The sequence below is a fragment of the Hippopotamus amphibius genome, chromosome 2 (genome assembly GCF_030028045.1).
Source record: "Hippopotamus amphibius kiboko isolate mHipAmp2 chromosome 2, mHipAmp2.hap2, whole genome shotgun sequence".
In the NCBI taxonomy this organism is placed as follows: Eukaryota; Metazoa; Chordata; class Mammalia; order Artiodactyla; family Hippopotamidae; genus Hippopotamus; species Hippopotamus amphibius.
Window position 1 is genome coordinate 6,653,066 of NC_080187.1, and position 13,085 is coordinate 6,666,150.

Consider the following 13,085-nt stretch of genomic DNA (forward strand, 5'->3'; position numbering starts at 1 on the left):
TGGGAGCTGGGTCTGAATAGGGCGCGTGTTCCCACCTCTCCGGGCCTCAGTTCCCCTGGTAGTGGAGTGAGGACGGAAGACCGTTGGAAAAGCACTTGGTCGACGCCACAGCCCCAGTTTTTAGATCCATGTCTGATTCCGAGCTCAATCCCGGCTCCGTGATGGAGTCTGTGTGATTCTGATTCCGGGACAGAGTTCACGGGTGGCAGCTCTGTGACCTTACATTGGGCTCGCGGGTCTGAAACACTGAACCGCCGCGCAGCTTGGCCCATCTTTATGCACATACTTGGTTCGAACGTTTGGGGAGGTGACACCTCACCCCACCGCACACCTGAATCTTCTGTGATCTACTTCCGCCCCTTTGGGGTCAAAAACCAGCGGTGGCAACGCAGTAGGTGCTGCAGACAGCTGGTTTTCAGAGGCGCTCCCTGGGCTCCCCGAAGACAGCCTCTGTAAGCGCAGGACCCCCTGACTCAGACCCATCGGTCAGGCTCCGCTAGTGGGTCTGGGAACCTCAGCACCCTCTCTGCTCGGTCCCGCCTCTCCCCGCCTCTCCCCGCCTCTCCCCGCCTCTCCCCGCCTCTCCCCGCCTCTCCCCGCCTCTCCCCGCCTCTCCCCGCCCACCACCTGCCGATCACGCCCAGGCCCCGCCCCGCGTCCGCCGCTGCGCAGAGGCGCTGGCGACCCCTCGTGGCAGAGCAGCCGGCCTGCCTGCGAGGAGGGAAGGAGGAGGGCGGCAGGTTGACCAGGAAGGACATGGAAATGGGCAGAGGAGGTGGGGTTCGAGTTTGCCCTCCCTTTTTTTTTTCCAATAAATTTATTTTTTAAATTTATTTATTGGCTGCGTTGGGTCTTCATTGCTACACGTGGGCTTTCTTTAGTTGCCGCAAACTGTGGCTTCTCTTGTTGCAGAGCACGGGCTCTAGGCTCACGGGCTTCAGTAGCTGCAGCACGTGGGGTCAGTAGTTGTGGCTTGCGGGCTCTAGAGCACAGGCTCAGTAGTTGTGGCGCATGGGCTTAGTTGCTCCGGGGCATGTGGGATCTTCCTGGACCGTGTCCCCTGCATTGTCAGGCGGGTTCTTGACCACAGCGCCACCAGGGAAGTCCTGCCCTCCCTTTTGTAATTAAAGCAAAAGAGATCTCTGGAATTGTGAGAACCACAGGACAGCAGAAGATGGATGGTGAGGGTCTGAGTGACGGAAGGAGCAGGAAGCCCAATGGTGACAAACAGCAGGCCTACTCATGTGCGGAGTAATGTGCCTGTGTGTCCTGAGCAGTGAGGAAGTCCAGGCCCTGGCTCTACCCACTCAGCCTAGAGGAGGCCTCTCCTGCTCCTCCCTGGCCTCTGCTGTCCTTTTCTGAGAAGAATAGGCAGAATAGGCCTTGTTGCCAGCACCCTTTGAGACCCGGGATTTTTTTTTTTTTTTTTTTTGGCTCACGGGCTTAGTTGCTCCGTGGCATGTGGGATCTTCCTGGAGCTGGGATGAAACCCGTGACCTCTGCATTGGCAGGCGGATTCTTAACCACTGCGCCACCTAGGAAGCCCCGAGACCCGGGATTAAAGTGCAAAGGCTGCAAACTGGAACTTAGCAGCCTCTTTGTGTCAGGAGCCATTTCTCCAGAGTTGCACACATGAGGCCCTGACTTAAACACTCTGTCTGTGTCCAGATGGTACAGTGAGTGCCATTTACTTAAATGGCCTCCCATTAGCTGGAGATGTCGCTGGGCCCTAAAAGGTAGAGCAGAAACTGGGAACGGCCCCCACGTGCCTTTGTCCTCAGAGCTAAGGAGCCAGAAGCTGCGGGAGGAAACAGGAATTTCCTCATTTGCCTCTGTTGGGTCCCGGAAGCAGCAAGGGCGGGGAGGATCCCCTGGGTGTGGCGGCCTTCTGCCCCAGGAGCCTCGTTGCCCCTGGAGTCTCGTGCCCCTCACGGGCACATTCTCCCACCGTGCCAGGCCAAGAGCCTGCCAGCAGTTCCGGCTCTCCAAACAGCCCTCATCTGGGCTGCTTGCTGGTGTAATGTCCAGGGAAGGCCTGGAGGCTGCATCCGAACACCTCCCTGGGGCAGCCTTTCAGGACACACTTTGTCCAAAATGTGAACAGCTCTTTTTCACAATTTTTCCCAAGGGCATTAATTTCTCCTGCACCCTGTGCGTTTGCTATGACCAACAAGTGTCTCTCTGCCGTAGGTAAAGGTGTCGCAGGGAAGAGAGCCAGGGGGAGGTACGATTCCAAAACACCATTTGCTTCCCTAGAGGCTCTCTATGGCTCAAAATGAGGTCGTGCAAGACTTGCAGGATCATTTACATTCGCACAGAATTCCAACTAGAACAAAGGCAGGAAGCTATACTTCCAGGGTCTTTGCATCCTTGCACATTTTTTTTTTTTTTTGGACGCACCCTGAGGCATGTGGGATCCTAGTCCCCTGACCAGGGATTGAACCTGTGCCCCCTGCCTTGGAAGAGTGGAGTCTTATCCACTGGACCATCAGGGAAGTCTGCAAATATATTTTCTGATGCAGCTTTGTGAGCAGAAGCACAGAGGTGGAAAGCCCTGCAGATACCGGTAGCAGTTGGCCTACAAACTCCCCAGTCTGCCGAGTGGCTTTTGACTCTAAAAGGTGCTGCTGGAGCGAGGCCCAGGCCAGCCTGGAGGAGGAGCCTGACTGCAGGATGGCATGTGGGAGAGAGGACACAGGGGCGGCCTCCCCTGCCGCCCAGCGCTGCCCGTCGTCGTCTCCACTCGTCTGTGAACTGAAGTGGACAACCACACGCTCCTGTTGTCTTCACATGCCAGCATCTCAGGTGGCTGAGCCACTAAAAAGCCTGATATTTCAAGGGGAAGTATAGAGGAAACAAAATAAGGCCAACTGGGACCCACCTCTCTCTCTTACTTTCCTGTAGTACCTACAACAAATGAATGTCTCCAAACCTCCAGATCAGTCCACCCTCCAGACAAATCTTCCATGTTAAACAGGAAAAGCCAATCACAAAATCTGTACCATGGCATCCAGCATCCCAGTGAGAGCAAAGCTGACATGATGCTCAGATACACATGTGTGTGATGAGACTACAAACAAAAGTGAGGGCTGAAGGAAATGCAGGGAAGGAGCTGCTTCGGGGGTGGGCAGGGGGCAGATGTGATCAGGAGGCCCCGAAGGGGCTTCCGTGGAACTGGTAGCAGTCCTGCCTGGGAGTGGGCATCTGTCACCTGTTTTCTCACTCTCTGTTGACCATGTTTCTGCACACGCATGTCTGATGGGATTTCACAAGTAAATGTTTAAAGTCATACATAAAATCTCAAGTTCTTCTCTCCCCTCCAAACCCCAAAGGCATAAACAAAACCAACCCAAACCGCAGAGACTGTAAAACACACGCATCACTAAATGTCAGGAGCTCCTGGTGCCAGACACCAGCGCCAGCGATGCTGTGACGGACGTGCCAACATCAGCCGTCAGGGGAGGAAAGAGTACCCCCACCCCAGGCAGTGCAGCCCTCGCGGGCTCCGGGGAGGGGAACCCCTGCTCCGAGGCTAGTCTGAGCAGCCTGGAGGCACCAAGTCTGTGGTGCGATGCCAGTAGCGGAGCGGCATGTGGGCTGTGCTGGCCTCATCCCCGACCACATCTGGCCCCCCTTCTCTGAGGCTGGGGCTGGTTCCAGGAAAGGAGAGACACAGGCTGATGGGTGTTTAAAGCAGCTCGGCCTCCTCTTCCGCTCCTGCAGCCTCCAGATGCGCTGGCTTTCAGGGAGCCATGCAAAGCCCCTGCGGCGTCTGGTCATTTGTCACGCTGGTCACTGCGGCTCCACGGCCCTCCCCGACGGCCTCTCCCGTGGCAGCCAGCATCCCTCTCCCTCCAGTAACAGAATTAACTGTGGTGGACGGAGACGAGAGCATGGGCTGTGAGGAATGTGACATATTTATTATGACATTCTGACCACACACTAGACGGCGCAGACATGGGGTGGGATTACGACCTGCACAGCGGAGTCTACGTCACGAACAGTGCAACATGCAGCCGCCGGGCTCTGCAGGGGGGTCGCCGCTGGCGGCAGCAGCAACTTCCAAAGGACTGTGGCAAATGTCCACAAATTCCAACAGTGGCTCGTTCTTTGATCTCATGCCGCCTCCGTGGGAAAGGAACCAGATCCAGGTGGAACGAGATCACAGAAGGGAAGGACACGTTGGGAGAGCCTCAGGGGCTCTCCCAGAACTGCCTGCTTGAAGTTCCACCGACATCTGCTCCTATGGAGGCTGAAGGCCACAGAACTTGGGGGGTTCGGTCCCAGGACCCCTTCCCCACTCCCATTCGCTTTGGCCCTGACAAGGTGAGCATCTCGCCCCGGCTGTTTTGTCCAAGGGCTGCCGTGCTCCGAGGTCCCAGCACCCCAGCAAGTGGCCTCGATCAGCATCCAGGACACACTTCCGGGACCTACACGTGCGAGCTAGCCCAGTGCCGCCCCTCCCTGGGCCAGGGGCTCTGTGCAGCTCAGTGCTGGCGAGAAACAGCAGCCCCCGAGGCAGCTGCCTCAGCAGCAAACAGCAACACGAGGTATTTCTGTTTCATCATCTGGGTCCCTGGCAGGGGCCGGTGACAGCCAATCCACAGGGCCAGCTCGGCAGCACAGGGCGTGAGAGGACCAGCTGCCTCCGGAAACCATCCCCACTGACAGAAAGCCCACCCTGCCCTTGGGTCCCAATTGCGAATGCATCCAGACCATAGTCTGCAGGGAAAACACTGAGAGCAGCCCAGGGTTCAGGAGACTTCTGTGGCAACCGGGAGGTGTGGGGGCGAAGCGGGGCCTCGGGAGGGCCTGGCCCAGGGACGAGCACGGGGCACCCCACTCACCGCCTCTGACCGTCGACCCATTACTCGGGTGCTGGACCAGGCGCAGGTGGGAAGACGCAGCCCCTCCGCGACCCTCTGTCCCAAGGCCACGGCCCCTGACTGAGGGCTCCAGGGACAAAAGCTGGGCCCGAGCTAGCGAGAGGGAAGGTTCAGGGCACACAATGACAGCAGTGACATGACGGCACTGCCGGGACAAAGACGCGAGTTCACGTCACAGAGCCCTGGTCGTTTAAGAAGCCTGAAGTGGATATATTTCCTAGCTGCAGCGTTACTCACTGTGAACCAAAACAACTTTTCTGCCTCTTTACACATCTGGGTTCCCAGAGCGGCCGGCCTCTCTTCTGCGTACAGACACCCCCTCCGCAGGGAGGAGGGCAAAGGCAGGGGCCTGTGGGGACACCCAGGTCATCAGCCAGCGGGGCCCTCGCGAAGGTCCTTCCAAGCAGCCTCAGGGCGGGTGTGTGCAGGGCGCTCTTCCAACACTCCAGGGGTACGAGAGGGTCTCTGCGGAGGGAGGAGGGGACTTACAGACTGGCCCACCAAGTCACACGGCCCGGGTCTCGGCTTCGATTTTCTGCTCCCCGTGCAAGCTCTCCGGGTCCTGAAGCTGGGCCACGCTCTGGCGGATGGCGATCTCGGGCCCGCCGCTGTACAGGTTGTTCAGGTACAGCCAGGTCTCCTCTGAGATCTGCCCGTAGTCAGCTCCTGCAGGCCCAGAGGCTACCGGTCAGGCTGGGCTCACCCTCGCCCCCTCACCAAAGCCACCATCTAGGCAGTGGGGGCTCTGGGAGGGCCAGGCCCTCGTGGGGAGGGAGGGCAACCACAGGCTTCCGTGTAAAGCTGTAAATGGGAATCTTGGGATTTTCCAGGGAAACGTCCATTCCCTGAGGACCCCAGAGGGCGCAACTGTAGCTGCAGCCCCTAGTTTCCCAGGGGGCGATTCACACCAAAGGGCGGGCAGGTGAGGCGGCACAGTGGGCAAAGGACGTGGGCAGGGGCAGAGGGGCCAGGGCACCCACGCGGTGGCCAAGCACCTCGGCCCATCTTATCAAGTCCTGGGCCTGGATGGGAGCTGCAGCCCGACTCAGGTAGCAAGGGGGCTCCTGGAGGGACCTGAAAGCCAGGAGGTGGCGGGGGGTCCTGGAGGGACCTGGAAGCCCGGAGGGGCAGAGGGGAGCCCGCTGGCTTGGGAGGCCAGGGCTGGGCTGGCGAGACTCACCCTGCTTCAGCTGGATGTGGCCGCTTCCTTTGAGCTGTGCGATCCTGCTGTTGTCGATGGGCCCCGGGGGCTCTGGAACAGGCAGGGCTCAGGCTCAGTGCCTCTGGGCCTCGGCAGCGGCAGGAAGCAGCCCCAGGCCCGGCCTCCGCCACAGCCCTCCACCCCTCAACAGATACGAGCCACTCTCAAGGTGTGCCTCCGACACCTGTGCTCCCAGAGAGGCTGTCCCGGGCCCAAGCGGTCACTGTCAGGTTCTTACGGGGTGAGGTGCTTAGGGCACCGAAGCTCATCTACACAAGTGTGAGAGCCAGAAGGGGCGGTGGCATCCCTGGACCCAGCAGAGGGAATTTTGAGGACCCGCGCACTACTTTCAGACCCTAGCGCGGGGTGGGGGTGGGGCGGGTAGGGTGGACATCCCGCGCCAGGTGGACGTTGCCCTAATCTGACGGCAGCTGCGCTGGCTGAGCATCCTTCCCGTGAGCCCCACCCGCTCAAGTAACCAGCTCAAGTTGTTGAGCCCCTCGACAGCTGTGTGAGATGAGGCAGGTGAAGTAACCGCCCAGCTCAGAGCCGGCAGAAGGCAGAGCCATGGCGGGAGCTGGGGCGGCAGCCCTGCAGCCAGGTTCTCCATCGACCGCAGCTGCTAGGGAGGCGCGGGCTGCGGGCGGCAGTGCGGCCCCTCCCCTTTCCCGCATCCTGGCTGGTGCTTATGCTCCAAAGGACACACGTCCAGTGCCCTGAACCTCCTGGCTCTGCTGACCCGCCAGCTCCAAACCCTGGTCTGGGAGCCAAGTGTGAGACTCGCGGGCAGTGAGGGTGATCGCATGCAGGCCAGGGCTCCGGCTCAGCTATTCCCTGCCGGGGACCACCGGGGACTCTGGGAGTGGCCCTCCGATGGGGCCTGTTTCCACCTCTATAAATCGGGGGATCAGAGGACATGGTGTCCAAGTCCTTTCCTAAGAGTCTGAAGCCATCTATCCACTAAATTCTATTTTTCAGGGCTACAGAGTCCCCAAGGGAAAGGGCCTGACAGGAGGAAAGAGCAGCCGCCCTGGGCACCCGCAAGCAGAGGGGACGGGAGGGAACGGGCAGAGCGAGATGGCTTCTTGTCCTGCTGCAGCGAGAAGGCCTGGCTGGGGTGGGGCGATCCCGGTGCTCAGGGAAGGCGCACCCCTGCTCCGCACTCCTGCCCAGAGGGCGCGTGCCTGAAGGGGCGGCGCCAAAAGCCTGCGGGCACAGACCCTGGGCACCCCGCCCCCACCTCCTGGGACACTCCCAGCAGGTCGGCAGCCCCGGGTCTCTGCTGGTGGGGGAAGCGGCGGGCATGTGCCAGGGCCCCGCCTGACTCACCGTTGTCCTTGCCCTTGACGAAGGCCTCCCACTCCCGAAACCACTGCATGCTGATGCAGTAGATGACGCTGGGCGACTCCTCGGCCTGGAACGCCTTGTTCAGCTGGGTGGGCGGGGGGGGGGGGGGGGGCGAGGCGAGGGTCATCGTGACGACCCGACACCCCACGGGTCCCCGCTCTGGACTCTTACAAAACACTAGATCCTCGGAGACAGTTTAGAACTGCCATACGAGTTCAAAGAAACTAAACATCTCCCATGATCCCGCCACTCAGACGACAGCTGCTAACATGTGGGTGAATCTCCTGTCAATAGCTTTTTAAAAACCCACTTGAGATCACACAGTAGATGCCGTTTCCCCGCCACTTAATAGAACGTGTCCCCTGCTCACTCCATAACTGGTCTGACATATCATCTTTTAACGGCCACAAAGCAGGGCGTCTAACAGTCCAACCCTGGATGACGGAGGGTCCCCGAGTGCCCTTGCTCTGAGCAGCACCGGGGACCTCAGTCCTCACACCCCGCCATGGCCCCTGCAGAAGTCCCAAAAGGGATCATACTGGGTCCCGTCTTGCAACTTGCTGTTTTCACTTAATGCACCTTTCCGTGTTAGCGTGTAGGGCCCAGGGGTTCCCAACAGGGGGGGACTCTGCCCCCCGGGGACCCCTGTCCACGTCTGGAGGTAATTTTTGTTGTCACTGGCATCGCGAGTGGGTAGAGGTCAGGGATGCTGCCAACTGTCCTACAACCCGCACAATAAAGAACCATCCAGCCCCAGACCGCAGCAACTGTGCCTTTACAAGCTGTTTCATAGCCCCCGAGCGGAGGGACCTGAACTTACTAAGCCCAAGCCCTTTCCACCAGTGACTCTTCAATGCCTGGCCAGGCCTCTGGCCACTCTGGTCTCCCACAGAACAGCTCTTCCAACAGAGCCTGACTGCTCTCGGTGCTTTCGTCCCAGGTGCCCAGCTCCCCTGCCCCACCCCACCCCCACCCCGCCTCTGCGGGCACCTTGATGAAGGTGTCAATCTCAATCCGCCTGCGCTTGGCCAGCGCCTCGATCTCCACCTGGCAGACGGAGCACACGTACAGATGGCTCACGGCAGGGCCGCCCCCAAACCTGCACAGGGTGGGAGGTAGAGAGAGTCACGAGCCCTGAGGGGAGGCCCCTGGTTGGGGAGGCAGCAGAACCTTCCTGGTGCTGCCCTGGCCCAGCATCGGGCTCCCCGGGTGCCCTGTGCACGGCCTGTGTACTCACCTTGTCCTCCTCACTTGACTGGCAGGGCTACCTGCATGCCTGAGAGCCCATAGCACCCAGCAGAGAGCCTGCCCCCAGGGCAGGTGCCTCGCAAATACCTGCTTCATGGCCAAAGGACAGCTTCACACTCTCGCCTCCTCTCCTGGCCACCGGGCAGGAGCCGTGGTGGCCAGAGCCTGCCTGGCCTGACTCTAACTGAGGACAATGTCAAAGGGAGACTGCAGGTCCTTCTGCGGGTGGGTGGGGGGTCCCCACAGGACCTGGGATGCCTCTCCCTGTGGAGTTCTGACCCACCCACCAGCCACAGGGCACAGGCCATGCCTGAGCTGCGCGTGGGCGGGGCAAAGCCAGTCCAATGAGTGGGGGCAGCCAGGTCTCCCTGTCCTCTCCTTCCCCACCTGTCTGACCACCCCCTCCACGGAGGCACAGCCCGCCTCCCGGATGCAGAGGAACCCAAGCCTGGGCAGGGGCTCTCCCCTGAACCAGAGAGTCACACGCTCTGGGTCCTCATGGACTTGAACCTGGAAGGACCCAGGCAGCACGTGTCCCTGGTCCCCTGAGCCAGGCACAGGGTTAAGGAGAGACACTGGCCAACCTGCCCTGCAGCCAGCAGCCCCATGACTGACTGCGAGAGGAGCCAATATGCTTGCTTTGGCTTAAACCAGTTTTCTGTCCCTTGTGACTGGGAGGATCCAGCTAGGGGCCCCCCGATGCGGGCATCTTTTTCGATGCAGATACGGCTGCCAGGGCGGCCCCACAACTGCTTCTGTGCTGTCCTGCTGCCTGAGTGAGGGCAGCATGGGGTCAAGGAGGCATCCCCTCTCCCGCCCTCCTCTCCTGCCTGTGGCCTGGACGGCAGAAGCCGGCCGCGGGAGCCGCACCTGTTGTAGAGATGTTCCCAGACGTTCTGAGGCAGGATCACCACCAGGTCATCGATGTAGTGGTATTTGTTGGGCGGGATGCCTGCGGAGGAAGGCACAGGATGGAGAGCTGGGGCTCAGCCCACCCGCCCCATGGCCCGTCACAGAGAAGGCAGCCTCACCTCCGTGGGAGCAGAGGAAGGTGTGGTTGGTGATGGGCCCCGGCTCGGCGAAGGTGTTGAACTTGTTGAGCCATTCCCGGGACACGTAGAACCGCAGCAGGCTGGGCTCCCGCATGGCGGCCAGGGACACCACCTGCTGCCGCTCCCGCATGGCCTCCTCGCTGCTCTTCCTGGCGTGGGGCGGGGCGGGGGAGGATCAGGAGCCGCAGCCACACCCCGTGCAGGAAGGCCCCGCCTCCCGGACCCCTCAGCATCCTTCAGCATCCCAGCAGCCCCACCATCCCTGCCAGAGTCCTGGCTGCCATCGCCTCCCACCAGGACCATCAGAAAACCCAAGCCGGTTATGTGGGTTTCCTGTTTTCCCCACAGCAGCTGGAGGGCTCTTTCTTGAAAACTCAAATCCTCACTCCTCCCTGGCCTAACACCCTCGCAGGCTCCACCACCCCCACACGCACCCGGGTGAAGCCCTGGGGAGCAGGCGCAGGGCGCGGGAGGGGCCCAGGCGCTGTTCCTCAGCCGCCCCGGACACACTCCCCAGGGCCGCACCTGTAGAAGAGCACGTAGGCCTCGGCGTTCTGCACCACTGTCTCATGGACCTCGGTGACATACTGGTCATCAAACTCATACCACTGCCCATTGATCACATTCTGGCAGTAGGCGATGTAGTGGCCACCTGCGGCAGGAGAGGCAGGCGGTGACAGATACCCTAGGGGACAGGGTGGGGCCGGGGTGGGGACAAGATGGGGATGGGGTGGCTGGACTCACTGCCTGCCGTGCCGTGGTGGCTGATGACCGAGAGGAGGTCGTAGGTGGTGATCTGGGACGTGCACTCCTTGGCGAGGAAGGGGCGCAGGTCAAGTCCCTCGAGGGGGAAGGAGACGTGGCTGCTGATTTTGAACGAATACATCACCTCGTGTCGAAAGCGCTTCAGGTGAATGCACAGGATCTAGGCGGGGAGAGGGGACGCTGGCCATTCCGGGGCTGGCCAGGGCCCTGTGACCCCTGGTAACCAGACAGGGGCCTTGGGGCAGGGCTCCGGGACACTCACTAGCCCACCGTTTGATCCACTCAGGCTCTATCACCCAGGGGAAAACAAGAAGCGTAGCGGCTAGAGATTTCCAGAGACCCAGGCCAGCTAATGGTCCCATCCTTGACTCTGAATACACTTAAGAACCATGCATGGGAGCCGGGCCAGACCAGCTCTCAGCCCCAGGATAAAGGCAGATGTGACGCCAGAGCTGAGCTGCACTAACAGGACAGGCTGTCAGCCTCAGGAACACTGGGCTGGTCTGTACAGGAAGCTGACTGTCACTGGCCCCTCCAGTTGACTATCCAAAGAACCCTGACCACCAGTTCTGTGTCAGACTTGTAGAAGGCTTCTCCACAAAGGCTCCCCAGACCTGCTCAGCCCAGCCCGGCACCTGTGTCTTAGGCCACGCTCCTCTCCTTGCAGCCACACGCCTGGGCCAAGCCCATTTCCACTTTGAGGTTTTGCCCACTTGTTCCTTCCCCACTCTCCCTCCACCAGGCTGACACCTGCCTACATCCTCAGGCTCCACTCAGATGCCACTTCCTCAGAAAGGCCTTCCCAACAGCCCTGCCTCTTCCTCACTCCAGATGGTGCCCTCAGTGCCCCCACACCTGCCTCCTGCCCTCACAAGATGTGCTGATGGATGAAGGAGCTGGGCTCCAACGAGCCTCCCTGCCGGCCAGACCCTCCTGGGGGGGTCTCCCAGCCAGAGTAGCAGGGTCTCCACGGGCCTCCTGAGTCTGGGAGGCGGCTGGCCTCTGCCCTGCAAGGCAGCTTGCATGGGGTGAAGGAGGCCCACTCACCTCAGGCAACCGCAGGACCTTACAGTACTTCACACCATTGCGCAGCCTGGGAGGAGAGAGCAGGACATGTGAGCAGCCCTCCCACCCTGGTCACTCTGCGAGGCTGAACTATCCGGGGGAGCCCCGGGGAAGTACGTGGACCACAGGTGGAAATGGGAAGTCGGGGAGAAGCCTCCAGAATGTACACACTTACTTTTTACACCTTTCACAGCTGTACATGTTGTCACCTAGGGCAGTAAAATAATGAGACAAAGGTTAGGAGAGATGGAAAATGGGGGAGAAGTGCACATAATGACTTCTGCTTTAGAAATAAAACCACAACATGCTCCCTACAAGAGACTCACTTTAGCTTCAAGGACCACACAGAGGCTGAAAGTGAAGGGATGGAAAAAGATATTCAGGGCAGTGGTAAGCAAAAGAGAGCAGAAGTGGCTGTACTTATATCAGATAAAATACACTTTCAGCCAAAATCAGTTACAAGAGACAAAGAGGGTCACTATACAGTGATAAAGGGGTCAATTCATCAAGAGGATGTAACCATTGTGAATATATATGCAGCCAACATTGGAGCACCTGAATATTTAAAGCACAACTCAAGGGAGAAATAAACAGCAATACAATAATAGCAGGAAACTTCAATAGTCCACTTTTTTTTTCTTTTAATAAATTTATTTATTTATTTATTTTTATTTATTGGCTGCATTGGGTCTTTGTTGCTGCACACAGGCCTTCTCTAGTTGCTGCGAGTGGGGGCTACTCTTCATTGTGGTGTGCAGGCTCCTCATTGTAGTGGCTTCTCTTGTTGTGAAGCACGGGCCCTAGGTGCGTGGGCTTCAATAGTTGCAGCACACGGGCTCAACAGTTGTGGCTCACAGGCTCTAGAGCACAGGCTCAATAGTTGTGGCACATGGGCTTAGTTGCTCTGTGGCATGTGGAATCTTCCCAGAACAGGGCTCAAACCCATGTCCCCTGCATTGGCAGGTGGATTCTGAACCACTGCACCACCTAGGAAGTCCAACAGTCCACTTTCAATATTGGATAGATCATCCAGACAGAAAATTAATAAGCAAACAGCAGATCTGATTAACACTATAGTCTAAATGAACCTAACAGATATAAACAGAACATTCCATCCAACAGCACCAGAACACACGTTCTTCAGAAGTGCATACAACATTCTCTAGGATAGATCATATATGTTGGCCCACAAAGCAAGCCTTAACAAATTTAAGAAGACTGAAATCATATCTAATGCTTTTTCCAAACACAATGGTATGAAACTAGAAACGAATAACAGGAGGAAACCTAAAAAATTCACAAATATGTGCACATTCCTGAACAACTGATGGGTCAAAGAAGAAATCAAAAGGAAATCAGAAAGTATCCTGAGACAAATAACAAAAATGAAAATACAACATCTTGGGTTGGCCTGAATGAACTTTTTGCCCAACCCAATACTAGGACTTATGGGATGCAGCAAAAGCAGTTCTAAGAGGGAACTTTATAACAATAAATGCCTACATTAAGAAAAAAGAAAGC

At 58.5% G+C, this 13,085-nt stretch overlaps 1 protein-coding gene across 8 annotated transcripts in view; it reads right to left on the reverse strand.

Moving 5' to 3' along the window:
• Positions 1 to 3,071: 3,071 nt before the first annotated feature.
• Positions 3,072 to 13,085, reverse strand: part of USP20 (ubiquitin specific peptidase 20) — a 47,952-nt gene continuing 37,938 nt past the window's right edge. For 5 of the 8 annotated variants that reach the window (XM_057722406.1, XM_057722403.1, XM_057722401.1 and 2 more), the window contains 10 exons: positions 11,740 to 11,773; positions 11,547 to 11,592; positions 10,479 to 10,659; positions 10,260 to 10,386; positions 9,714 to 9,883; positions 9,553 to 9,634; positions 8,425 to 8,533; positions 7,417 to 7,519; positions 6,067 to 6,138; positions 3,901 to 5,552 (listed from right to left, as the gene is read on the reverse strand). In XM_057722406.1, the coding sequence (XP_057578389.1) occupies positions 5,392 to 5,552; positions 6,067 to 6,138; positions 7,417 to 7,519; positions 8,425 to 8,533; positions 9,553 to 9,634; positions 9,714 to 9,883; positions 10,260 to 10,386; positions 10,479 to 10,659; positions 11,547 to 11,592; positions 11,740 to 11,773 (1,085 nt within the window). In that variant the 3' untranslated portion in view covers positions 3,901 to 5,391. Of the gene's footprint in view, positions 3,871 to 3,900; positions 5,553 to 6,066; positions 6,139 to 7,416; positions 7,520 to 8,424; positions 8,534 to 9,552; positions 9,635 to 9,713; positions 9,884 to 10,259; positions 10,387 to 10,478; positions 10,660 to 11,546; positions 11,593 to 11,739; positions 11,774 to 13,085 lie in introns of those variants that run through there. The other 3 variants (XM_057722408.1, XM_057722404.1, XM_057722409.1) reach the window with 3 other exon arrangements.